A 26,327-nucleotide genomic window follows, 5' to 3' on the forward strand; every position below is an offset into this window, starting at 1 on the left:
TTTCTGTTAACATTGTGGTAGTTACGGTTTGTGAAGTCGTTGAGCTCCTGGTAACTCGTGAGAGCAACACAAGTTTATCCTCCATCATCGCACTCTCCGGGCATTCAAAGCAACTGTAGCTTTCATCACTACAACGGAAGGCCCGCCTCTCCATTCATTCGATTGGACAGTGGGAAAAAACGCGATGACGTCGGCGCTTTTTCCGCTCGGAGTTGCTTTTTTTTCAACTGCAAAAACGCAAGGCGCAGCAGGCGGTAAAACGCGAGGCTGCCATAGGAAACCAATTCAAAAAAGGCGCCTCTCACTGCAAAAAACACGTTTGGTGTGCTTGACACAACACGACACATAAGGTACATTCAACCACGATCCAGCACAGGACTGCAAACACAAGGAGAACAAGGCAGGTAATGAGGGAGGACAGAAGGGGCAAATGTACCAATAATCAGGTAACATGTTGGCCGGGGTTAGACAATCGACAGGAGAGACATGGCATAAGGAAACGCATGACAAGCCATGTGCTCACAACAAACAGGACTAGAACACAAGCACATGGCCAGTAGAGCCACGTGCTCACACAAAACGAGACATGAAAGCACACAGCTAGTGTAAAACACAAACTTCGAGCTGCTACACAGCACAAGACAAAACAATACATGAAAGCATGCGGCCGATGTAAACACGAACCGTGTGCTACACAAAACACAACAACACATGTGGACAGAAGAGCGTACGGCCCGAGCTCACACGACAAGAGATGGAGCGAAAGCTCATCCTGTGCGCTCACAACAGAGGACAAACACACGGAGCATGAGTGTCTGAATCCCGACACAGAACCGAAACCAAACTAGACAGGCGTGCCGGGATCCAAACACCATACCCCGCACATGAAACAAGGCATACAGACAAGAGAGCGGAGCGCGCGGCTCGAGGATGCTCGAAGCCTCGCACCCACACAAAGACATGACAAAACAGGAGTGTCAGAGCTCTGTCACAAAACCAAGAATAGACTGAAGTGACAGAACCCTGACACTATCAGGAGTTACATAACAGGTCTCTTTTTGAAGGTTGCTACCTGTCATGTTTGAACACGCTGAGCCAGAAGACTGACAGAGGAGATAGTAAAGTACGTCACATCATTGGTCCTAAGCTCAACCCTCTTCTCTCCTCACGCTCTGATGGACGGTTTATAAAGAGCAGACTGCATGAGCTTCTTCACTTTTCTCACAGACACCGACTTCTCTGCACAGGAATGAAATCAGGTTCCATTTCTTTTTACTATAGTTATAATAATGCAATTCTATTTGTTTTTAGTTACTTTGTATAACTGTTAAATATTGACTAGTGTTTACTGTTTTACTGTAACAGAATATCCTGAATAATGGGGGCCCAGGTTACAGTCGTCAATGAGACTCCTTATACCTGGCACTATGCCACCCAGAACAAAGGCAAAGGGGTAAGAACTTCTGGTGCATTCACTACACACGATTGTTTCTGTTTCAGAGTTATTTCTCCCTAGTTATGTCCTCCGATTAGGCAGATAATAACTTAAAGCATGATATAATATCTCTCAACAATATCAGTTTGCGTGTTCGTTTATTCTGGAACACTTTAGAATACTGTTCCGTCATTAAAGGGTCATGAAACCCTAAAACACATTTTCTTGAGATGTTAACAGATATAAGTCACGAAAAGTGAGGTATATGCATTCATTCGGAGAGCTGATTGGCTGAGCTTTTCTCTGCATTTATTCATGAGAGTAAACTTGTTTAATCCAATCACTGTGCATCGCATTACAGCGGAGAATTAAAATGTCACGAAAGACCGCTTCAGCGCTGTTTGTTCACCTTTCCTGATCAGCTCTGCATTTGGACACATGTGTCATAAGTGTATGTTTCCTCAGTAACACAAAAGTGTTGTTTGTATTTTCCCCACGATGCGGTCAGAGCTGGAGTTTGACTAACAAACACGTGGAAAATATGATTAACAATATTTATAGTGGTTTCTGCGCGGATGAGTTTAACAACGCTCACAACGCGGATCCTATACGGACTGGAGCGAGCGTGTTTCAAGTTTTCTGGATATATTCCATATACCCTAGACTAGAGCTCTAAACATGAAACATGCGCACATTCTTCAAAAGAAATATATGTGCAAATAAGGACAGCAGTACATCTGATCATAAACGCGATCACACAGTGAATTATTCTGATACACAGAAGACAATGATGTAGACCATAAATTCAAAGAAGAATGGACAAAGTAACCATGCCTTTATTCTGTCTGTTAAACTGACATGCGTCATTTGTTCAGAGATTGTAGTGCTCGTGAATGTAATGAATATATTATTAGACCTGAAAAGTTCTTCCACGTTTCTCCCTTGTTCTTGGGAGTTTGTTGTCAATTGGTTATATTTTTTAAAATACATCAAAGTGCCCTCAACTGTCCCCCACCAATGAAAACCAATGAGCGTGTTGTAGTAGGTCTGTGTTTTATTGGTTGTTATCTCCTCTTTTACCACCCTCTACACTCCCACTTTTCCACTGCTTTACACCCCCATTTCTTTAGTTTTTCAGCTCTGAGGTGTGAACCGCCAGGCTAAAACAGGGAACACTTTAATGATTAACACAGGAACAAATGAGTAACACACTATTAACGTTCTAGTAACAAATATTAACTAACGAAAAACTCTGATTAACAAATAAATAATTAATAGCGCTCAGCTGAATATGGTAGTTCACCATTAGCTAATCAATAACTACTATTTATTTTTCATACCTCCCAGAGGACTATGAAGAACTACTATATACAGGTTCATAATTAACATGAATAATGCATAATGTATAATTAATTATATTTGTATATTATTAACTATTTGTATATTATTAAGTCTGATGTATAATTCTGCTCCCCAGTATACATGTGTTGATGCTGGCAGCAGAACATCCTATAAGGAGACCAGGGTAATCCACCGCTACATCTACGTCAGATATGATCATCACACGTGGAACAGTTTTACGTACGAGTTTAACACCCATAAAGGCGACACCTCCTTCATCTTAAGGGAAACCTTCGACCGTTCCCAGATTCAGATGCACTGCACCTCTGAGGGTGGCACTCGTTACTGTCCCAACTACGGTAAGTTCCTGCAAACATAACAATTCTGCACAACACTACTCAGCAAAAATTATGTGCATCCCTGATCATCACACCCATACTTTTTGAGCGTCCCATTCCATATTTATTTCCCCTTTGCTGTTTTAATAAGCGCCACTTATTTTATGTGATTAATTTAATGCCAACAGTATTACAATCACAGATCAAAAAATAAAAAATGTATTGTACAAAACTGAAAAATAAATGCAAAAATATCAGAATAGCAAACAATATGGTCAAGCATAGAAATCACATTTAAAAAAAGAAGAAGCATGAATCCAAACTTTAAACACTTTACAAATTGGATTCCACAAAACTGCATCACTAATGCAAAATGATCCGAATCGCACACAAAAATCATGTTTTTCTTGGTCATATTAGCTTTTGTGCTCTCCGACATTTTCTGTTCATATTTTCACTTTTTACAATGTTTATGCTGTTTTCCCATTTGCTCCGATTTACACATTCTGCGATTGCTTCTCCAAATGTTGCAGGTAGAGTTTCATGTAAATTAGGGTGGCCTTAAGCATCAGCATCTAGACTGACAGCATAATGTTCCCTCTATTTATTTTTCTTGTTGAGCAAAGCTTTTCTCTATTGGCCGGACATTTTAGCCAACTGAGCAAAAAAAATGGTTTCATTATGCATTTGTACAGAGATGTGATGTTTCTAATTTATTTTACCCTTGATGTAACTTAGTGATATATTAATTTGTGATATTTTTACAGTGCTGTTTTAAGTCTTTACCAAGAAATTTTATTTAATTAAAAAATCTCCCGTAGGACAGTTATTCGATTATTTATAATACATTATAATATGGAAAAAATGAAGCTGTTAGACTGAGATGATTTCAACCATAATGTGTTTTTGTAGAGTCAATTATTGGCTGCAGGCAGCATTAAACCATCAAAATTAAAGGGATAGTTCACCCCAAAATTTTATTTTTACACCCATTAAATTAAATTAAACACCCATTATTCATGCTCATGAACACTGTATCATTTCAAATTGACACAATAGTTAGTAATTGTATAACTAGTTTCACAACTAGTTGAGCCCGGCGAGAACGCTCATAACTCCAGGTAAGTAACTCCAAAAAATAACTCCAGGTAATGCCGACCAACAGAGACACTCACATGGAAACCCGGCGGCAATGTTCCCTCTAAGCTGCGGCCGCGCAAGCCAATCGAAGTGGCCGCGCAATAGATTTTTTAGACCGCGCAAACGATTTTTTTTTTTCAGGGGTTAAACATCTGAGCATCAAAGGCGATGCAGGCTAGGTAATAAACATTTAAAATACTGACATGTGACAACCAAGCTGGATGTACGTTAGAATGTTTACATACCGTAAAACTTAGACGTCTATTTTACACGCCTGGTGTGGATACAGGTTTGGATAAATAAAGGCCGGTCTCTAATAGAGGCCCGGTCTGTTTTTTAGTTTCGGGTTGTATTTAATCTTCTAAAACCCGTCAGATCGTCAGTTTAAGCCAGTTCTATGGTGCAGATTTGCGCACGCAAGAGAGCCCTGCGCATCTGGGCGGGAGCTGTAAGCGCAAGCAAGGCAGGCAGAGAGAGTTAGCGCCGCTTCGCGTCTATGACAACTCGAGGTATCACACACCGGACTAGAAGCGCCGCGTCGCGTCCATGACTATTCGAGGTATCGCACACCGGACGAGAAGCGCCGCGTCGCGTCTATGACTATTCGAGGTATCGCAGACCGCACCGGACGCGCACTTTGTCAGTTTATGGCCAGCAATATAGTTATGTTTAAGGACATTGTGGAATTAAGATCATGTCTGTACTAGGCTATGTAAAGAATATGACTTAGCTCAAATGATTATAGGGAATCAAAATTATGAATCGGGTTGATTCATCTATATTCTTACAATATTAATAAATTATTGAAGCTGAAATTTAGACCCATTCGTATACATCAATATTCAATTACAATGAATTATAATTTAATCATTAATATACCAAAAGGTCCCTCTTTCAGATCAATTAATCAGAATAATTTTTAAGGGAAATTAATGTATTAATTAAACAGTTGTTTGTCCCGCAAACTGGTCGTAAAATTAATTCCATCAACTTCTCAACAAAATTATCTCTTTCTTATAATTCAAAGAAAGCTATTTTCTGGCCATGAAAACAACTCTCCTGTTCTTATAAAATTAGGTTACTTAAAAGTAACAAATCCGCTCTGTAGCTTATAAGATCAACAAATCATTGACTTCGTAAATGAGCATTGAGACAATCATGAATATATGGAATTTAATAATTGAACTAATGAATACATAACTACGATTCACACAGAGTAAATAGGTATGTATATACAGAACACGTAAACAAATACAAGACTAAACGCATAACGAAAATGAGGGAGAGAGAGAGATCGGACAATGAGGGAGATGAGACCGGAAAATGGGAGAGATGAGAGAAAGTGAAAGTAACATGTGCGATCAAAGAAAAGATCACAGTTAGGCAAAGTCACAGGCAGGGTAACCTTGAGAGACAACAAGTAATCAAATCACATTAAAAGTTCAATAAACTTATCTTGCAAAATGGTTCTCTTTGTTGCTGAAGAACGGCGAGTTCGTGCGTGTGTCCTAAGAGCAGCGTGCGTGTTTCTTTAAGAAAGCAGGGCTTGCTTCGGTGTGCGCGGCCGCGGGATGTTCAAGTCTCTTTAAAGTTGAGGTTGCCGGCTACGTTTGCTTTGCTGAACGTAGGGAGAGTCCGAAGACGAAAATAAAGAAAAGACTTAAAGAAAAAGTAAAACAGAACGATCCCAAAAAGGGAGCCATATGGATCTTCTCGCTGACGAAGAGGGTTCGTAAAAGTGCTCTTGAAGAACTCTCTGAGTTGGTCTTTTATGGAAAAAGATGGGTTCACGCCTCTGTGCATACGCCGACCAATAACCTTCAGAGATTTCAGAGCGGGAAAATTTATTTTGTCTCGTAAGCCACGCCTACTCGAATGAGTAATGAGGGATATCAAATTTGAGACGATTTGCTCAAGACATATAGCCTGACATTGTCATACTCAGATTCTAGTCAGAATGTGAGTCTGAGACTGCTCCATAGAGATTTGATTATGGGGTGTGTCTCAACCAAACCACGAAAAAAAACCCTCTGCACTCAATTGGATAGACCTACAACCAATCAGAGCAACGGAGTAAATGACGCATGTTCTTCATTCATATTTTCAACCAACAAAATGTCGCGGCTTCTACATGCATTTAATAATAAAAAAAATAAAAAATAAAAAATGTCGCGGCTCTCTGTTCCTCTTTTAAAATGAATGCGCTGCCGATATCTTCTATAACAGACGCGATGGCGGAATCTACACATGATGTTTCATAAACAAAGTTCGGGAGGAGCACGTACAAATAATCAATCCAATATCAACTTGTCATCAAACAATACCATGTCTAACGTTACCCTATATCAGCATGAGGAAGCATATTCACTCTGTCAACTTACCTAACACTCCTTGACAGTTTTTCAGCATCCCTCCACCACCCCGAATCCTCACTCTTGTCTTGTTCTCTCACAACCAGGAATACGGGGGAGTATGGCTACATGCATGCAGTTTTGAGGAACATTAACCCACCTGTATGCAGAAACAATGAAACAGAAACTTTAGCTTGCGTTCTGCAGTATTTAGTCTGCAGCGCTTGTCTCCTAAGGGTTTTAAGTTCCTCCCAAGCGCTCTGCGCCATCTAGTGACCTCTTTAAGTATCGCCCCACCACAGTTACAAGTACAATACAATGAAATTGGCCTTTTAGTAACTATTTAATACACAATATCATGAAAAAAAATTATATGGGTGTCTATTTTTTCCACATTGTTTATTTTAGCAATAAATGGTAGTATAATGACCTGTAAACTCAACTCAATTACTTTTTCTTTTTTTTTTACATCTCTTATGCCTAAAGGCCTCATTATACTTCTGCGTCGGACCTACGCCGGAGCCTCTACGCTGTAGGCAACGTGTTGGTTTTCATTTATACTTTTGCATCGTTTTCCGCGTTGACGCGCAATTACACTTGCAGAGGGAGCATGGAGAGGAGAGGTGCACGTCAGGGTACGCCGAAGGGTACGCGCGCTATACAAAGCCTACGACATAGCTACGGCGTGAGTTCGACGCAGAAGTATAAATAGGCCTTAACTGTGAACACTTTTTCAACCCTTTACACGTACATGGAGTATTTTGTTTGTTTTCATTCAGTATCCATTTTTAAAACTATTGGTTGGTTAATCGGTTATCGTCCAGTGTGGTCCAACCTAGTTATCATTATCGGTAAAATCCACTATCGTTGACCTCTAATCATCACCCAATCACTTAATTATCTTGTTGTAACAATTAGTCCACTGAAGGCAAGCTTGGAGAACCCATGTGCAGTTTATTATAATCCCAATGTGAACAAATACAAACAAAGACATGAAAACATGAACATGAAACAATACCAAAACTAGACATGACACTTATTAACTTTAAAGGGGTGGTTGAATATGATTTCACTTTTTTAACTTCAGTTTAGTGTGTAATTTTGCTGTTTGAGCATAAACAACATCTGCAAAGTTACAACGCTCAAAGTTCAATACAAAAGGGAGATATTTTCTTTTAAAGGGACAATAAGTAGCTTTTTAGGTATTTTATTATCTAAAATCAATATTTTTATTCATAAATATGCCCTCAATGGTGTACAAATACCTATGCCAATGATCAGACTAATCCTCGTAAACGAACAATTTATTATCTTTAAATACATGGGACGGGTAGGTCCACGGAGGCTTCCATGTAGTTCCGCCATCTTGAAAAACTATAATAGCAGAGAGGGACAAAAAGTACTAGGCCAACGCGTTTCCACAACGCGTTTCGTTCAGAGCCAGCGTCACGTGACTGAAGCCAGCAGAAGCGGAGGAGCAGAGCAGTTGAGAGGCGCTTGTCACTGCCGCGGCAAGTTTAAAAGGCTGCACTGCACGGTTATTTATACACCGTTCATTCATACATATGCTGAGTCACAGGATGAGTCCTCGTCGTCGAAAAAGTCCAAAATAGACCGTAAAAGGAAACGTGACCGGAGATTACAAAAACAAGGGTTAATGTCGGGATAGCTAATGCAGGAGAAAGCTTTCAAAAGAGATGCTGAAGTTGCCTGCTTTCTTCTCGACAGGTAAGTCAATGTTACTGTCTTAATTACAGGCTTATTTTTCATTGCTTTGTTGTGAACTTTATTATATAGACAGTAGAACATTTATAGTTATATCTATTTATCTATTCTATTCATAGTAAGTTAAACAGGCTCTTTGATGAATAGCAGCTATTGAGTAAAGTAACGTTAGAGAAGGCACGGATGATGATGATATCTAACAATGCACGTACTTAAAAAAATATAACGAATAAAGGCGGCATTACTGCTAACTACCATAGTCATAGTTAATGTTTTTCACAGTCAGTAATTTATACTGTAACATTCTTTTTTTCGTTGATTCAAGTTTCAGTTTGTTTTAAATAACAAACCTGTTCACCAAGGAAAACTCGAAGTGCCATTATAAGATATCCTATCATAGCTTTTTGGTACATAACGGCAACCGTAGATGCAACGCGCATTTGGAAAAGTGAGGCGCTGGAGAGCATTATTCGTTTGAATGCAAAATACAGTTTCACCACTAGATGGGAGAAATTCCCACTTAGTGTCCTTTTAAAGAAATACATTTTTGAGAACAACAAACGGCCGGTAGGGACTACAACAAATTCCTCCAGGGTTGGTGACATCACCAACCCCAACATTTCCCTAAAAAGCCCTCCTCCGGGAACACGAAATAAAGAGGGACGAGGTCATGTTATATTTCTTTAGCTAAGAGTTGTTGTAGCAAAGAAGGAAATAAACAACAATGCTGTTTGGCTCCATTAACCAGTTTTATAAATGCTAATTCATACTTATCCGACACATACCTACAAACTTCTGTTTAATCTCACCAGCTAACTTTTTTGCCGTTCCTTAGCGTTTATGTGATCAGTGTAAATTATTCTTTGATTAGAGCTTTTATGTATTTTTTATCCACATGCGTGTTTATCTACAGGCATGCTTAGGGTGTCCAGACGTCGCACAAAAAACCTGCGTTCGAGTCTCAGCTCCAGGTTCACGCTTATTTGTTCATTGATGACGTCATCAGCGACTAGTCTACATTGACTAGACTTTCATCACATAAATGTATTCTTCAAAAAATCTGAAGTCTTTCAATCCCTAGTGTCTGATGTCTTTAAACAGGAAAAATTGAACAAGATGAAAAACAAAGACAGCAAGAGGAGGAGAGAAGACGCCTGGAACGTTTGGAACGTGAGCAGAGGATTCAACAGGAGCTGGACAAAGAGAGCGAATCATCCAGACTCAAGCTTTCTCGAGCAACTGAGCGGCTTCGTGAAAAACAGAGCTTCAGAGGTCAAGAGCAACATCATGAACGCACACAAGTTCTCCATCAGCAAATAGAAGATGACGCTGCTGCGATCGAGAATGACGAGGTATGACTTTAATTTGGATTGAGCAACATAACTGTATATACAGCATTTGATCACATCACTTGTTACTGAGATCCATTTTTGTTTTGCACATTTATGTAGGTTAATGATGTTGAAGAAAAATTCAAAGACCTTTTGTTAAAGTACCAGATCACAGAAAATAAAGAGATACAGCACTATCAGATTTTGGACAGGATTAAGATGCTCCAGAATGAACTTGCAGTTCAACATTGTAGAGAAAACAACCTTTCAGCAGAGTTTCAGTTTACCTTTGATCATGCTATAGGATATAATGAGCTGTCTCTTACAGAGAAGCTCACAGTTCTTGAGGCATCTCTACAGTTCATTCTGTACAGTAGCACTGAAGATGCCAAAGATGATGAAGATCAGCCACTTGGCTGGGAGAAGTACGAATTTCTCTTGGGTTTGGTGGAGCAGCTTCATGCCACAAATCTAACTTTGGCAGAACACATTTTATTAAATGTACTTGACATGATCTCAGAGCTTTCACCACAAAGTAGGGAAATTTTGGGTCAAATGTTGTTCAACAGAATCTGGACGCCAACAGAAATAATGCTCTTCATTTGCAAAAGTCCAGGTATCAAATGTGATCAACTTGATTCAGTTCTCCACACAGCTCAAACCTACCACCTGGACTGCATCCACGTTCTCTCTGCTCTTACGAATGAAAACCCTTTATTGTTTCTTCAAGAACAAATAAAAAACGACAAAGAAAAAGATGCTGATACAATTGTAAAGGAACTTCGTGAAGCAAACTGCCCAGAGAAAGTCTTGGTGCTGTTGAAGGATGTGCTTCGATACGTAGAGTTGGAACTCCCAAAATATCAATGGGTGGACCTTACTAAAGAACAAATCACTGATTTGAAAAAGAAGATAACATCTCTTAATCTTACAAACCCAGATATCACCATTCTGAAAGATGTATTAATTGGAATGTCAATAGCAGTGCAAGACTGTTCAACAATCACCACAAAAGACAACACGAAGATTCAAGGCTATTTTCCAAGATGTACACAACTAGCATCATTGCTTTTGCTCCTCCTGGCACAGCTGACAGAAAATAAAGGATGTCTTCTAGAGATTGGCACAGGTGAGGGCAAGTCCTGCATCTTAGCCATGTTTGCAACAATTCTGGCCATCCGTGGAACAAAAGTGGACATTGTGACAAGCTCTCCAGTTCTAGCCAGACGAGATCAAGAAGAGTGGAAAAGGTTTTTTGAAATGTTTGGTGTCACCTCATCTGTAGTACCTCCACATTACTCAAGTGACCATTCACCAGATGAACAAGAGGAACATCTTAAAGATGCTTACAGGCAACAAATAGTATATGGCACAGTGGGAGCCTTTGCAGCAGACATACTTAAACAGGAATTTGAGAAGAGGACTACTCGTGGTACAAGACAGTTTGAGCTTGTAATAGTGGATGAAGTGGACTTTATGACCTTGGACAATGGAGTTCAAGTAACATTCTTGTCCCATGAATCTAGTGGATTTAGGCATGTGGAACAAGTGCTTTCCAACATATGGGCCATGATATCTACTTGTCAACCAATTGAAATGCTTGAAACAGGGGAGATAAAATGGGCGACAAGGATACAGTTCTTTCATAAAGCCGTAACAGCAGCCGTTATGGGACAGGAAACAGACAGCTTTTCAGCAAATGAGATCTTGCTACCCGGAATGACTTTGGGATTTTACACTCAGGAGGATATTGAAATGATATGTCAAGATGATGTGAAAGAGGACGGAATGTCTAAAGCATTATCTGAAGTCATGAAGAAACTTGGAGTTTCACAACAGTACGATCTTCTGAGAATATTTGAGGAGGTCTTGGATAACAGTGCAGTGTTTAAGTGCTATTTATTAGAGAACAAGAAAGCAAAATGTTTTGAAGCTCAGGAAAAACGAGGTGACCTTAATGTTGAAATGCTACTGCTGGAAGGAGGACTGGCATGCGAAATCATGTCTGAGAAATCACTCATTGATGCAACTGTAAGCACAATAAAGTCATATATCAAGTACTCAGATAACCTCAAAACAGCCAAAGAATCCAACAACTTCATTGTCATCCCTGTTTTTTTGAAAAGCTACGTTGAGAATCAGTTACCAGTTTTTGTTGAGAATGCACTAAAGGCTGTTGAGATGTCACGGGGCCGGGAATACATGATCGACACCTCACTGGCCGCTGAAAGAGTTGCTGACAGTCATGACAAGTATAATGCTATAATTCCAGTGGACTTCAAAGCAAGTGGTGTGCTGGAGAAAAACAAGAAGTGGGGAAATGGTCTGCAACAATTCTTGGAGTTCAAGCACCAACTTGCAATTTCACCGATATCCAACGTGACAAATTACATGTCAAATTTCCATTATTTTCAAAGGTATCTCAGTGGGAGTGGTATTTTTGGTGTTTCTGGTACATTAGGAGGTAAGGCAGATCAGGACTTTCTGGCAAGACATTATAAAGCAAAGAGCTACACTGTACCTGCACATCGCCATAAAAGGGTGTTGGAGCTTCCAGTCGTCCAAGTGAAAGGTGGGAATCACCAATGGATCCAGACCATTTGTGAAACTTCATGGAAAATAGCAGAGAGAGGACAAGTTGTCTTGGTAATTTGTGAAGATGTTAAAACAGCAGATGAACTACTAGAGAAAATACAAGGCAGTGGCAGATTTAAGGCAGAACAGATTACTCTGTACACAATCAGTGAGAAGCACAACATTGAAAGAGAGAAATTCTGTGCAGGCAGAATAATCATTGCTACAAATCTCGGAGGAAGGGGTACAGACATCAAGGTTGATGAAAGTGTGAATAAGTGTGGTGGTCTTTTCGTTCTTCTTACTCACTTTCCACACAACCGAAGAGTGGAGAAACAAATATTTGGTCGTACATCTCGAAAAGGCAATCCTGGGATGGTCCAGATGGTTGTGAACTGTGATCATCTCGCACCAGCTTACCAAGGTCAGTCTGTGGAAATCATGCGCCAGTTAAGAGAGGATTATGAAACTAAACGAATCCACGACATGGAAAGTGATGAGCTGGTTGAAATAAACCTAAAGGAAAATCTGTTCTCCACATTTTGTACATTGCTGAACAGCTTTGATGGGCATTACACACCGCAAGAAAAACTGGACCCCATGGGAATGGAGCTCAAAAATATTCCTGATTGCTTTAAACATCATCAGCCTAAGTTTGATTATCAGCCAGCCATCAATGCTTTGAAAGAATCTTGGGCCTTGTGGTTGACCCTTCACGAAGATCACATCAATAGGCATGATGACTTCAAGCAACTTGAAGCAGACCTTATCAGGACAATAAACAAAACAAGTGGAAAGCTGCTAAGAGGAGAATGTGATAATTTCTATGATCACGTCAAACAAGCAATTGTAAGAACTGATCTACACTGCCGTGACAAATCCAAAAATGCATTTGGAGCCGAATCCTATTGGCAAAAAGTTGCTAACTTTGACCCACACTACAAGGCTGTGGCACTCTATAACCAGGCGTACATCACCATCAACCTCCGTAAGGGTAACTATAAAGCAGACGCTATGAAACTGCTGGAAGACGCAAAGAAATCCATTGACGTCTACATCTCAGAAGTCTCAAACACAATGGTCTCTTGTAACTTATCAGTCACTGGTAACAAAGATCAGAGTACAGACAACAACAACTTTCAGAGTCAAATGGAGGCCAGAATGAACATCTTTAAGTCTTGGAAGACATACATTGATAATGCATTGGATAAACTTAAAGAGCTGGAGAAAAACAACAATAACGCCATAACAGAGGACTGTTCAGTCTACACTCTGTCTAAAGAAAAAAACTTCATCATCACTAATGAGCTAAGATCGTTATACGACTATGGCCTCGGTGTTGTTTTTGAGGTGAAAAAGAAGCCCAAGTTTTGCATCGATGCTTTGATTTGTTTCATACTCGGGGTGGTGCAGGTTCTCGCTGGGGTTCTTGTTTGTGCGCTGACGATTGGAACAGCCAGCCAGTTTGGAATGGGCCTGATTTCAGAAGGAGTTTCTGACATGATCAGTGGAATAGAGGGGATGATAAAGGGCACATTCGATTGGGTGTCATGGGCAATATCTAAGAGTATCAGCATCGGGCTTTCTTTGCTAACAGCTGGGTTTAGCGTTATCAAGAAAGCAGTTACATCAGTGTTTAAAGCGACAAAAGGTATCATCGATGGTACAAAGTCTTTCTCTTCTATTGCATCTAAAATCATTAAATCAGGAAAGGCAACATTTATTTCAGTCAAAGGAAGTGTTAAGTCTGGAATAACATCCCTCAGTAAAGAATCTTTTAAGTCTGCAATGAAACACATGACAACTTCAACAGTGGTCAAACAGAACTTCAAAGTTGCTGCTAAATATGCAGTTCAGGAAATCGGGAAAAAGTCTGTGCTCACTGCCATGAACTATGCAATTGATGCAGCACTTCAGGAAATCTTTAAGAAGATTTTACAAAGCAGTTTTGAGAATGTCGTTACTTCATCAGTGAAGCAGAGCAGTGAACTGGATCAGACTCTTGTCGAATTCATCAGCTCAGGTGTTCCAAAAGCTGCCTTGAAAAAAGAGAATTTCAAAATTGACCAGAATTATGAGAATCAAATAAAAAAATCAGTTGATATGCTTTGCAAAGAGATAATTCCTCACCTCATACTGGACTGTACCACAGCACGAGAAGTAATCAGCAAACTTTCTGAGGTGTGTGAAGGAGCAACAGAGATTATGAATAAGGCAAAACTGTCAGGTGTGCTTGAAACAGCAAAGCTGGCTCTGAAAGTAGCTGAGTACTCAACAACTCTCTGTCAAATGTTGGGTGCCGTACCAACAAAGGAGATTATAGACCAGAAATGTGTTCCTGAATTACTGGAGAGCATCAGTGAGCTTGAGAAAGAAATGACAAAGTATGACCAAGATGGACGACACAATTTACATGATGTACAACGCCTTAAAGGAGAACTTCTACAGATTATCGCACAGAAAGTCTCTGAGCTGTTCATCAGTTCCTGTTCTACACACATGACTTCTTTAATGACCAGCACATTTAAGAGTGAGTTGAATAGTGCTGCAGGAGAGGCGGTAGACAAGGTCATGCGCAGACATAAGACTCAGCATTTCTTTGATGACCAGAGGGAAAAACACAACAAGAAATCTGCGAGCCACAAGGAAGTGGAACAGCTGTCAGATGAGGACAAAACAAAACTAATGCAGTATACAGAAGAAATGTGCAAAACTGATCAGCCTGTTAAAGCTCTTGATGTGTACGTGCTCACAAAAAGTAACCTGCTTGATGGAAAAGGAATTCAACTCACTGTCATTGATGAAAATGGGAAACAGCTCACTGAGGAACGTTACCCAGGAACCAGCAAATCAGCTGGCGATATAAAACTGAGATTAACCAAATCTGCAAGAGCCCAACATACATCACAGTAAGACTAATTACTAGAGCATTATACTGCTCACATATATGAATACATTGCAATTTGAATGCTTATGAACTTCTTTTATTTTTTAAAAACAGAGCTGATGCACAGCTGTACAGCGGCCATTTCGACATTGTGCAGGATGATGGCAAGATAATAAGCGTTAACTCGGATCATCAGAGTGCTCTTTATCATGCTGTAGCACAAGCAACTGGCAGCAAGACAGAAGACCCAAAGAAGGAAGCATTGATTCTACGAGAGAAAGTGAAAAATGAGGTGAGTACACAATTTCTGTCTCTGATTCTTTCATGGAACAACTTGTGCACATCCTGAGTGCAAAAGACAGATTTTATTTGTTGATCTGCTGATATTTACTGATGTACTGAAATCACTTGCTTTTTCACAGACAGATAGATAGATAGATAGATAGATAGATAGATAGATAGATAGATAGATAGATAGATAGATAGATAGATAACCCTGTGTATGATAAGCAGTACATACAATAGATGGATGATAATCCCATTCCTGACGAATAATTAAGTGTACAGTGTTACTTCATCTGGATCATCTCTCATTACATGTGCAGGTGACTGTGTTTAATCTCACACTCTTAATTTCTCATTAGATCCAGACAAACATTGAATCGTACAAAGCCATGCTTATTCTCCAGAGAGGATACGACTTCAGTCACAAAAACCCTAGGAAATATGACATAACTGGAGGAAGTAAAAAGGAGACAGACGATGCACTGCAGAAATACTTACAGAGTGTTAAATTCATCAGAAGTGACGAACGTATCCTCATCAAAATGTACCATCTTGGATTAGTTGGCGAATATAACAGGTAAAGTTTCTGATTGCTGAAAGGGGTTTCTGTTATTTATTCACAACAGTACAGAGATCCATGAAAATAAAAAAGGAAGAGGAATAACCTGATGTAAATATTTATATAAAAATAATTCGAATTTAAGTATTAACAAATAGTATAGATAACCAGGAGTGTCATTTATCCATTTATTCTAGACAGCAACAGAAGCCAGAGGAAGATCCAATACATTGTCACTAATTCTCATTCTCTCTGGACAGTGTTCAAAGTGCTCGGAGGTCCAGTAAGAACGACACAGAGACCCTGAACACGAGCCATATTCCACCCAAGGACTCCATCAGACGAGCTCTGACGTTCATAGAAAGCCCAAACTCAGAGAGCGAGTTTAAAAATAAAAACCCTGAGCTTCATAAACTGATCAGCAGCATAAAGACTGACAATAATGGACAGAACCTGATTGCCATGGAGGTTCTGGGACAAGATCACAGACGAGCTTTAACTACGGGCCCAAGCAGCCGCTCACAGATGGCCAGGTAACGTTCACAGTTACGGACCAAATCCTCATGCAAGACAGTTATACAGAATGAACACTACAGGAATTTGGAGAAGTATTGAAGATTGAACATTTTAGATGCAGCATTACAAATGTTAGGTAGTTGATTATTTCATTAAAAAAATAAATAAATTTGCTTTTACAGGAAACTTCTAGCAGACTCAATGATTAGTGGAGACGTGGAGCTTCTGCTGAAACACTCCATGATTCTTCATCACCCGTTTACTTCACAAAAACTCAGAGAAGCTCTAGGTAAAAAACTCTGTGTTAATCCTACAAAACACATGTATAATCTACCCTACAGCAGATACTGTGATTTGTCAAATTTGCCAGTCATACGGTGAAAATGTCATCTTTGACAAGTTAGATTAGAGAGATTAATGAGTTTTTGATACAGTGGAATGAAATGGCAGCCTCGGTGAAACATTACAGAAGTCACAGACAGCAGTGAACACAATCAACATGTAGCACAAATATCAGAGGAAGACAAAGAAGTAAGACAGTAAATTCAACACATAATATTACATGTAAAGCATAACACAACTGATAGTCTAAGGGTGTATTCACACCTGCCTTGTTTGGTTCGATTGAATCAAACTCAAGTTTGTTTCCCCCCTTGGTGCGGATCTTTTGGGCAGGTGTGAACACAGCAATCGCACTCGGCTGACCAAACAACCGTACCTAGACCCAGCTGAACCTGGTCTCGGTCCGGTTCCAAGTGAACTCTGGGACATGAACATGAACCGACCCAATTGCAGAAAGCACTGCGCCTTTTTTGACAGGTTCAGATTTTTACTATGTAATTCGGGGTGATGAAATGCACATTATTAGGGGTGCAACGGATCCCAGTGGATCCGTGATATCCCTACGGACAAGCTGCCCCCAACGGTTCGGCACGAATGTGATTCATGGATTAACTGCTAAATGTAACCATCATAGAGTGAAAGTTATTCATTTCGACGTGTTTTGTCTTTCTAATTTACACATTCAAACAATTTTAAATGCAGAAGAAGAGGCGAAAATCAGGACTTCTGTGACCAGAGCCGTGCGCACGCACGCAGAGAGAGAGAGAATAGTGACCTTCTTCACCGCTGCAAGCGGCAGCACTGGCACACATCACACACACACACACATACACGCAACAACCACACACACTTTTCTCACTTGTTGATGCCGCTATTGGAGAAGCGGGTGCACACGCGATCCCGATAGCACTTAGTCAATCATCCACATTCCACACTTCCCTTCTGTTATTTCTTCCGGACATATCATGCATTTTCATTATTTATTTGTTTTATGTATTAAATCGTCTGTTATATGTTGGCGTAAAACGGTTGCTGGGAGCTGCGCCAGCAAACTCGAGCTCAGGTAGGGCGAGCGGTTATGACGTCATCGGACTATTATTTTTGTTGTTTTGTTACTTTGTTTTACGGGACTGTACACTTGTGTATATATATATATATATATATATATATATATTCACTGGATTATTCGACTTTGGGCACTTGTAAATAAATCCATCATACTCATGAAGAGTGCTACGGGTTGAGCCATCATTTTTATTTTTATTTTTCCGGACTGTAACACGTCCGCAGTAGACTCGAGGTGACCCAGGCGGGCCTGCCAAGGGTCTACTGCATCACAGTTTCCTTGCTCTTGAATGGACACATGCACGCAAAATTATGTTCCATTCAAGTATTCTCTCGGTTTTGTCATAGTTGAGAAACCATGATGTTTGTCATTTTTTTCGGTCCGTGCAATCGGTCTTAAAGTGACTGCAGACACCCAATATTCCCACTGTTGTCTGTGTCATTAATATTAATAAAACAACAAAATACAGCTTTAACAAAGATGAAACTATATTCAATTTCTACAATGAACAAATAGTGTTATTTTACATTTAGGCCTAATTATTAAGTTCTGTTACTGAATAGCCTACTACTGTTAGACTTTGTAACTTTGTTATTTAGTGTTGATCTCTGCTTGTAATGTGTGTATTTGTTCTTATTTTATTACTGACTGTTCACTCATAATGTTTGAACTTTATCAGTTAAGAGCATGTTGTCTCCGCCTCAAGCGTCTTGCAGCACATCTTCGTCTTCGCAAATTCCTAATGATGCTCATAAGTTTCTTCATATTGCGTTAGTAGCTGATAACACCAAATCAGTGAAAGAATAAAAATTGCACTACGAAAGATCTCCATAAATTGCCTGTTTTTACACTTCCTGCTTGAGAATTCCTGTCCAATGAATGGATGACCTTAGCACACGTGTGGTTTTGTTTACAAAATTTGGTTGACTTGCAAAATGGGCGGTGTGAAAGCGAACCACACCAAACAAAAAAAATCTACTTTGTATTTGGTCCAGACCAAAGCAAGTTAACTAGCGGACTTTCCTGGGGTGAATACACCCTAAGATTAACAGCAGTCATGTTGCTGCATTTAATAATATTCTTGAGTGTAATTCCAGGTGACAGCGTTCCGTCTCAGAGCTGCGTTTTGTCGGATGAAGGCATCCGAGGCTACTATAAAGCAGGATACCGAAACCTGGTGTCGGAGTACAGCCGTGTGGGAATCCTGGATCAGGCGCAGCGTGAGCGTCTGGATGAGTGGGTGAATCAGGATCGGCACGAGGACATCAACACTGAAGAGTACGGAAAACTACTGCAGGGATTCAAGGAAAAATGAACGTGTTCTCTTCAACACCTCATGATAAAGATGATGGTGATGGTGGTGATGGTCACTTCAGTTTGCATGATGATCATGTTTTAATGTTTGGGTTCGGGGTTTAAACATGTACAAGGTCAAAGTATTACAGGGTTATTCCACAAAACATGTATTGTATTCCAAATATAAGATTGGTGTTGGGTTGTGATTAAATGTTGAAAATATATAACAAATAAAATCCAAAAGCAAATGTTCAGCTTCTCTTTAGTAGACAGATGCTTGCATTACAGCTCAGAACCGGAGCATGCCCTATTTTAAGCTTCTTCTGATTAAAACTTTAAAAATTATGAAATCATAATACTTAAAACCGTGCAGAATTTATAATCCCGTAATTCTTCATAACCAGTGAAATAAGGCGAGTTTCTGAACATACACACATGTATTGCAAAAATGTTTTCTTAATAATCTGCATGATGTTGGATTTATACTTGTAACTGTCGTTTTCTGAAAAATCTGCCAATAAATTGTTTAATTTTTACTTCTGTGTCATAAATGGAGTAATTATTAATTAATTTTATTGTACATATTGACAGAAATCACTTGTTTAACGGCCAAACAAAAAAAGAAAATTTCAAAAAACTAAACAAAAAAAAAGTCATTTTAATCTCGTTATTGTGAGAAAATATTTTGGTTTAACGACATTTGTTATTACAAATAAATGAGTGGAAAAACAATATGTATGTGGCAGTAACTCACCCGTAAGCAATGTAGGCATGGTCACGGTTTTCCCGCTCAATTGGGCTATTTGGAAAATGCAGTCGCGGGAATATTAAATTTAAATTTAATAGAAATAAAGTTTATATTTATGAATGTAAGCATGTGTAACCTACTCAGTTCACATGAAAAGAAAGAGACAGAAAAGAGAGAAGCTAGAATCAGTGAACGTACATTAATACTGACAAAATTACCAGGTTTGGGATTAATTAAAATCATGTCGGTTGAAGAGCACGGCATACCTTTAAAAATGTTATTAGTTTTATTATAAAACTAATGCAATGTTATTACATACTGAATTGGTCAATGTTTCTCTGAGTTTTCTTTATTATGTTGGCTTGAGAAAGCCAGCATATATTTAAACATTATTATTATTTATTATTATTATGAGAAATTGACTCCGCCTAGAACTTAAATGCTTGAGCAAACTCAGCTCAGACCTTCAGACTGGTCTGACTCGCTTGTATCTTTTCTAACTGGTCAGACTTACTTTCCCAAAAAATACATTGACTTGCGTTATCTGAGCAATGAAGGTCGTAACACTTAATGCTGTCCACTAGAGGGGGCGACAGGATAATAAGTGTTTTCTACTCTCTTTCCCTGTTTGCATCAGTTTAAATGACAAATAAATGCATGAATTTCATTGATAAATAGGCCATATCTGTGTATCCACTCTAGTTTATTTTAAGATATTGTTATTCACACTGGTTTTTGCATTTAATGTTTGTCCATCTGGAACTTTTATTTGTCATGAGCTCTATATTTTAAGATGTAGCCTACTAGAAAAAAATATGATTCAACAACACAAACTTTTTACTCTGCAAAGTTGTGTTCCTTTCAAGTAGGCTATAGCCTACAAGTTATCCTGCTTTTTGCCATGGCTTGCCATACTGCCCAGAATAAACAATATTTTCTCCACACAGATGTTTAAAAACCCTGTATGTCGTTTTTGTGAAGACGAGCGCATATCTTACCAAGGTTCCAGTTTAGGCTATTGTAATGCTTGTTATGTTCCTAAATTTATATAGGCCTAACACATTTAAACTTCTATCTGTCTGTCTGTCTGTCTGTCTGTCTGTCTGTTGTCTGAGCTTCCTTTGTGAAAAATAGCAGACCAGCTTTTTTAAACTGTTATATAAAACGGTGGTCTGCTATATTTCACAAAGGAAACCCATTTGTGCGCTCGTTGGCGTTATACGAGAAGGACATTCTGAATATTAGCCTACTGTAAAATTAGCTGGCTTAAAAATGCAGTTATTCCAGACGCCTCCCGGTGCTATTCGTATTGGAATTGTGTAATCACAGATTATAAACAGATGTTTTACACAACAAGGATATATTCCCATTGGGTTGTTGGGTTTATGTTTTATGGGAACTGTACAATCTTTGTTATCCCCTAACTCTAATGTAACAGTTATGGGTAGTAGGTCATCTACGGACATATTATCATGGTACAGTTTAGCCTATTATTGATTTTTATCCAAAGAGACGAAACTATTTGCACTGTTTTTATCAATGGGAAGTACATCATGCTAAAATAATCTGTTTTATACTGTGGCTCACATTAATGGGGTCGCTTGCAAGTCGCAGCAGCACGAATTACGTGACCAGCAACATATTCTGCTTTAAATATTGTGCATAGTTAATATGGCATTGTTGAGTACCCTCCCAGTATGATAGTGTGGATGGAAACATACCTTTCGAAGCCTTTTGCTTAGACTTTTAGCAGCATGCCAAATGTCAAGAGAATGCTGTAAACCCCATGCTTTGTATCGTCCACGTTCAGGATCTGCGATAAAAAAAAAAAATGGACAATTACAATATTGAAGTCAAGACTTCAAATAATATAGCACATAAGTTCTGCTTACTGAGTAATGCGGTGATTTGTGGGTGAGCATCAGTAACCACTTCTTTTATTTTTACATTTGGGAGCAGAGCATCCATGGTGCGAATGAAGCACTCCTTCTCCATGATCACAGAGTTGCGACTAGTCTCCCTTTTGTCGACAGAAACGATGTGTATTATGTCTCTGGAGTCTTGCTCAATTGTAGTATACGTGCAATACTGAGCACAGTGTCCTGAAGCATAAGCACAGCTGTCAGCAAATGAACTATGTCCTTAATCACTGAAATTAAACATATGCACTCAAAACTTACCAGGAGAGTCCATCCGGCCATCTCCTACAGCCAACAGACAATAGAATAAAAGGCATTATAAATCACTGCGAGTTCCACTTCCACTGGCTGTGTCCGAAGGGGCATAACTAATGTAAAGGGAAAAAAAAGTATTATTACTAATTAACCGGATAAAACATGCATCCAACAGTTATGTGCGACCAAATATGCCGTGTCTGTGCAAGACTTTCCATATGTAATGGCTACAATCACTAGTCCCTGTAAGTGTCACAGTGTTGGGTTTGTGTTCCCCGGGTGTCCACTAGATGTCCTTCTTCCCCGGTGTCACTCACATCATGAACTACGTTTCCCATCATCCTGTCTGGCTACCACTGATCATTGCACTCAGGTGTTCCCCATCATCATTGCACTCAGCTGTTTCCCCTCACCTTGTTAGTGTCTGTGTATGGGCCATTCTACAGAATTGGTGCAAACTGCTGTCCCTCATCCAAAAAACACATTTGAAAAGCATTTAATTATTAAAATCTTAGATGTTTACTAAGATCCTTCAATTATCTATTGAAACCCACAATAATATTTAAGATATCAGTAAGCTTTATATATATAAAATCATAATTTATGGGCTACTTTCAATTAGGAGGTGGCTGTCCCAAACCCTAACCCCTAAATTTCAACTTGTGAAAATGATATTGAAAAAAATTTTGCAAATTTTTCCATTCTTGTTTTAAAAAAAATATATATATATATTTTTTTTTAAAATGAAGTTAAAAAAAATATTTATTTTATATTTTATTTTTAAATCATGAAACTTTATCAAAAAAAACATGTCCCGCATTTTCATGTCACTACCAAAACAGTGAATGTTGTAGTCCATTGGCTGAGACTGATTTTAACCACACTCCTACATTTTTGATCAGGAAATATTCCTGTGTCCCTCTCTCTCATGTGCTATATGGTGAGTAGATTGATCCCATCATTTTGAGGTAAATGTGTTCTAAAGTCTAAAAATCTGTGTGTAACTTTAAGGAATGTCACTACCAAACTCATTTTTTCTGCTATTGAGATTTTTTTTTTGGATGTTATTCCATAAAATTTAGTTGTTATATGTGTTCAACTGTTCTGACCAGTGATTGCTAACCATGTGCTGATTAGCATCTTCGAGCTAGGCTCAAAAGTATCTAAAATTGTCACTACCAAAACAGTCACAACCGAAACATTTTCTTGAAGTTTCGGTTGTGACATTGTTTTGGTAGTGACAAAAGGGAACACATAATCCTTTATTTGGAGGAATAAACTACATTTTAGTACAGTTATGCAAATAATTACTACTGTAGTATGTTTTAGTAGTGTTTTAGTATGCAATATTCTGTTAAAATTCTGTAATGTGATGAGGTTACAATTACTTAAGGTTGCAGTCCATGATACTAGCTTAGGTGTAAGGTTGTTGTCAGTAATGTTAATTTATATGATTAACTTGACAGGGAGAGTGACATAAAACACCAACATGCCTAAAAAAAATAGAAAAACTACAACAGAGAGACAGAGAGAATACAAACAAAGGTTGAGGGAAGACCCAGTGAAGTACGAGGAATACTTAAGGAAAGAAAGAGAAAGAAATAAGAAACGAAGGGAAGAAGGAAAGTTGAAGAGTATCAGTGAATTATCTGACAGGGAGCAAAGAGATGTCAGAAAAGCATGGAGGAAAAGACACAGGATGATGGTGAAAAGACAAAAAGAGGTGGAGACATTTTGCAGGGCTTCCACACCACCTAGCACTTCCAGTGAGGGTGATCAGACACCAGTACACACACACACACACACACACACACACACACACACACACACACACACACACACACACACACACACAGTTCAGTGGTTCTGGAGATTTATCTGAATGAGGAAAATTATTCTGAAATTAATGTTTTATGTACACACACACACACACACACACACACACACACACACACACAGTTCAGTGGTTCTGGAGATTTATCTGAATGACTCATAAACAAAATGTTGAAAATGTGCAAATAAAACAAAGTGGTTCTGAGTCTACATTGTAAGTTGTTGTTTTTTTGGGAAGAAAAATCTAGGAGCATACCTCTTCTCACTTGCACCTCAAGACCCAAAGTATAGAATAGCTCTAGGTGTTCTTATAAGATATTTACTGTCAGATGTGTGTCTGCTATATGTACTGACTGCATATGTGCATCATAGTTATTTATTTATATTAAAGATATAGCGGAGGATCTTTCCGAATTTTAGATAAGAACCGCCCTCTCCACTTTTTGAAAAAATGCACATGCGCAACACTCTACCTGCTCCCGAGAGGGAACGCCTATTAAACGTGTGCGAGGTTCTCCTCGTGCACGCTCTGTTTACAAGTTGCTGTCGGCATCGCTCATACAAGATTACTTTCCAAAAGAAGATTTGCACTTTTTCTCCAAATAGCATGCCAAACTTTACCTGTCGAGTAGAAACTTTGCGACTGAGGCATCAGTGGGAAGCCCAACCTGTGTTTTCAGCGCACGCCATCGTGTGAAACAATCTCCCAAAAACACTCTGATCTTGTTTCTCTCTTCTGAGGCCTTTCTCTTCTTCTCATACAGTTCGTACAAACTTTTTCTCTTGCGACCCTCAGACATTTTCAAAGGACCCGGTGAAACGGCGAGCTTCAATGAATGGCTTAGCTCTAGCTCACCACACATAAACACCTGAAAGTGTGCATGCGCAGAAAGCGAAAACTAAGGGACGAGCACGTACGACGGCCTTACGTAAACATATCACCAGAATGATTGACACTTAGGTGGACCAATAGTTTACACTACCCACCCGGAAAAAGAAAATCCTCCGCTATACCTTTAACATAAAATGTGGACAGTCTGATTCAGCCATGGCAAACTAATTATTGTGGTCACTACCAAAACATTACTGTCACTACCAAAAATGCAGTCACTACCGTAACATGGGATGTTTTGTCAAAAATAAAGTATATTGAATTATCAACTAAGATGTTATGATAGTGTTTGGTTCAATGCATATTCAAACTAATGAATCCTTAACTTTGAAATCAGTACGATAAACTTTATGCCTTCTACAAAGAAAGATTGGGTTCAAAATACAACAAATCTCATAAATCACACTTAAAATATTATTAAAATTATAATCTTTATTGATTTAACCAGTAAAAATATTTTTTAAAAATAGAAAAAATATATATTTATAAGGTAGATGTAAACAAAATCTTAATAGGTCATTATAAGCCTTCTTAATAAATTATTTAATATTGTGTTTCGGTAGTGACAAATTTGGGGAGAAGGAAAATATTCCAGCATTTTCTGAAAATACAATATGAGAATTAACTGCACAATTACTAGAAAAGCGTACCTTGGATATTATACAATTTGCATACATGCAAAATTTGTGGGAAAAAACAAAAAAATTTCAAGATGTTTCCAACTCTGACTTTGCACCAATTCTGTAGAATGGCCCGTATATATATCCTGTTTGTGTCAGTGTTTGTCACTGAGTCCTTGTAACATTTCACACCACTTCTGATGTTTGTTTCTGTCTGGTTCCTGTTTTGTTCTTGGTTTTGGATTGCCTTTATGGATTTTGACCTTTTGCCTGGACTGGTTTTGTGAGTACGGATTACCCCAATAAATACTGCAAATTGGATCTCTCTTGTTTCCTGTGTGTGTGGATTGTGACAGAAAGGTACCGTCTCTAATGCTTTTTGATTTATGTGTGAAGTTTGGATCATATACATATATATCTACATACACAAATTTCAAATTTGGGAGTTTCAAAGAATTATTATTTTTTTTATTAATTATTTTTATTTATTTTTAATGATCATACACTACAATGTCCAGAAAACATTTCAATGAAAGTTAAATAATTTGACATATAGAAAATTGTTGCTATGGGTCTGAATAAAATGTGAAGATTGGGATCTAAATTGCATGTAAATTCACATTTGCCAGCACCATCTTACCCATTCCAAAACTGCTCCAGTCCCTCGAGGTTTCAGAGTGACCTGAAATGGTGGAACACCAGGGCATGGAACACCAGACTGTCTATGTGTTGGCACTTCTTGATGGGTAGTTTCAGGTGCCAAGCGAGTTGAAGGAGATTGTCATTATAAGTAATGTTGGCACATTTACCAACTAGGTCTTCCTCTGTAGTTATCCTCTGTTGGTCTGGAACAGATTCTGATTCTGATTCCTCT

At 38.8% G+C, this 26,327-nt stretch overlaps 3 protein-coding genes across 3 annotated transcripts in view; 2 read left to right on the plus strand and 1 right to left on the minus strand.

The window, feature by feature from the left end:
- The window catches only part of LOC311289282 (uncharacterized protein), a 333,082-nt gene that overhangs the window by 75,516 nt on the left and 231,239 nt on the right, over positions 1-26,327 (minus strand). The window lies entirely within an intron of this gene.
- LOC311289087 (uncharacterized protein) lies at positions 1,065-14,027 on the plus strand (the record flags this gene model as incomplete). Its single annotated transcript, XM_084406845.1, has 6 exons — positions 1,065-1,259; positions 1,366-1,453; positions 2,913-3,135; positions 9,432-9,682; positions 9,782-13,898; positions 14,002-14,027. Exons 2-6 carry the CDS (start codon positions 1,379-1,381, stop codon positions 14,025-14,027), a joined length of 4,692 nt encoding a protein of 1,563 aa, XP_084262971.1. The 5' UTR covers positions 1,065-1,259; positions 1,366-1,378.
- Positions 14,115-19,715, plus strand: LOC311289874 (uncharacterized protein). Its single transcript, XM_084408125.1, has 6 exons — positions 14,115-15,144; positions 15,237-15,414; positions 15,767-15,984; positions 16,227-16,499; positions 16,665-16,771; positions 18,988-19,715. The coding sequence occupies exons 1-6, from the start codon at positions 14,123-14,125 to the stop codon at positions 19,203-19,205; spliced, it is 2,016 nt and encodes a 671-aa protein (XP_084264251.1). The 5' UTR covers positions 14,115-14,122; the 3' UTR covers positions 19,206-19,715.

The sequence above is a fragment of the Rutilus rutilus genome (genome assembly GCF_951802725.1).
Source record: "Rutilus rutilus genome assembly, chromosome: 4".
Lineage (NCBI taxonomy): Eukaryota > Metazoa > Chordata > Actinopteri > Cypriniformes > Leuciscidae > Rutilus > Rutilus rutilus.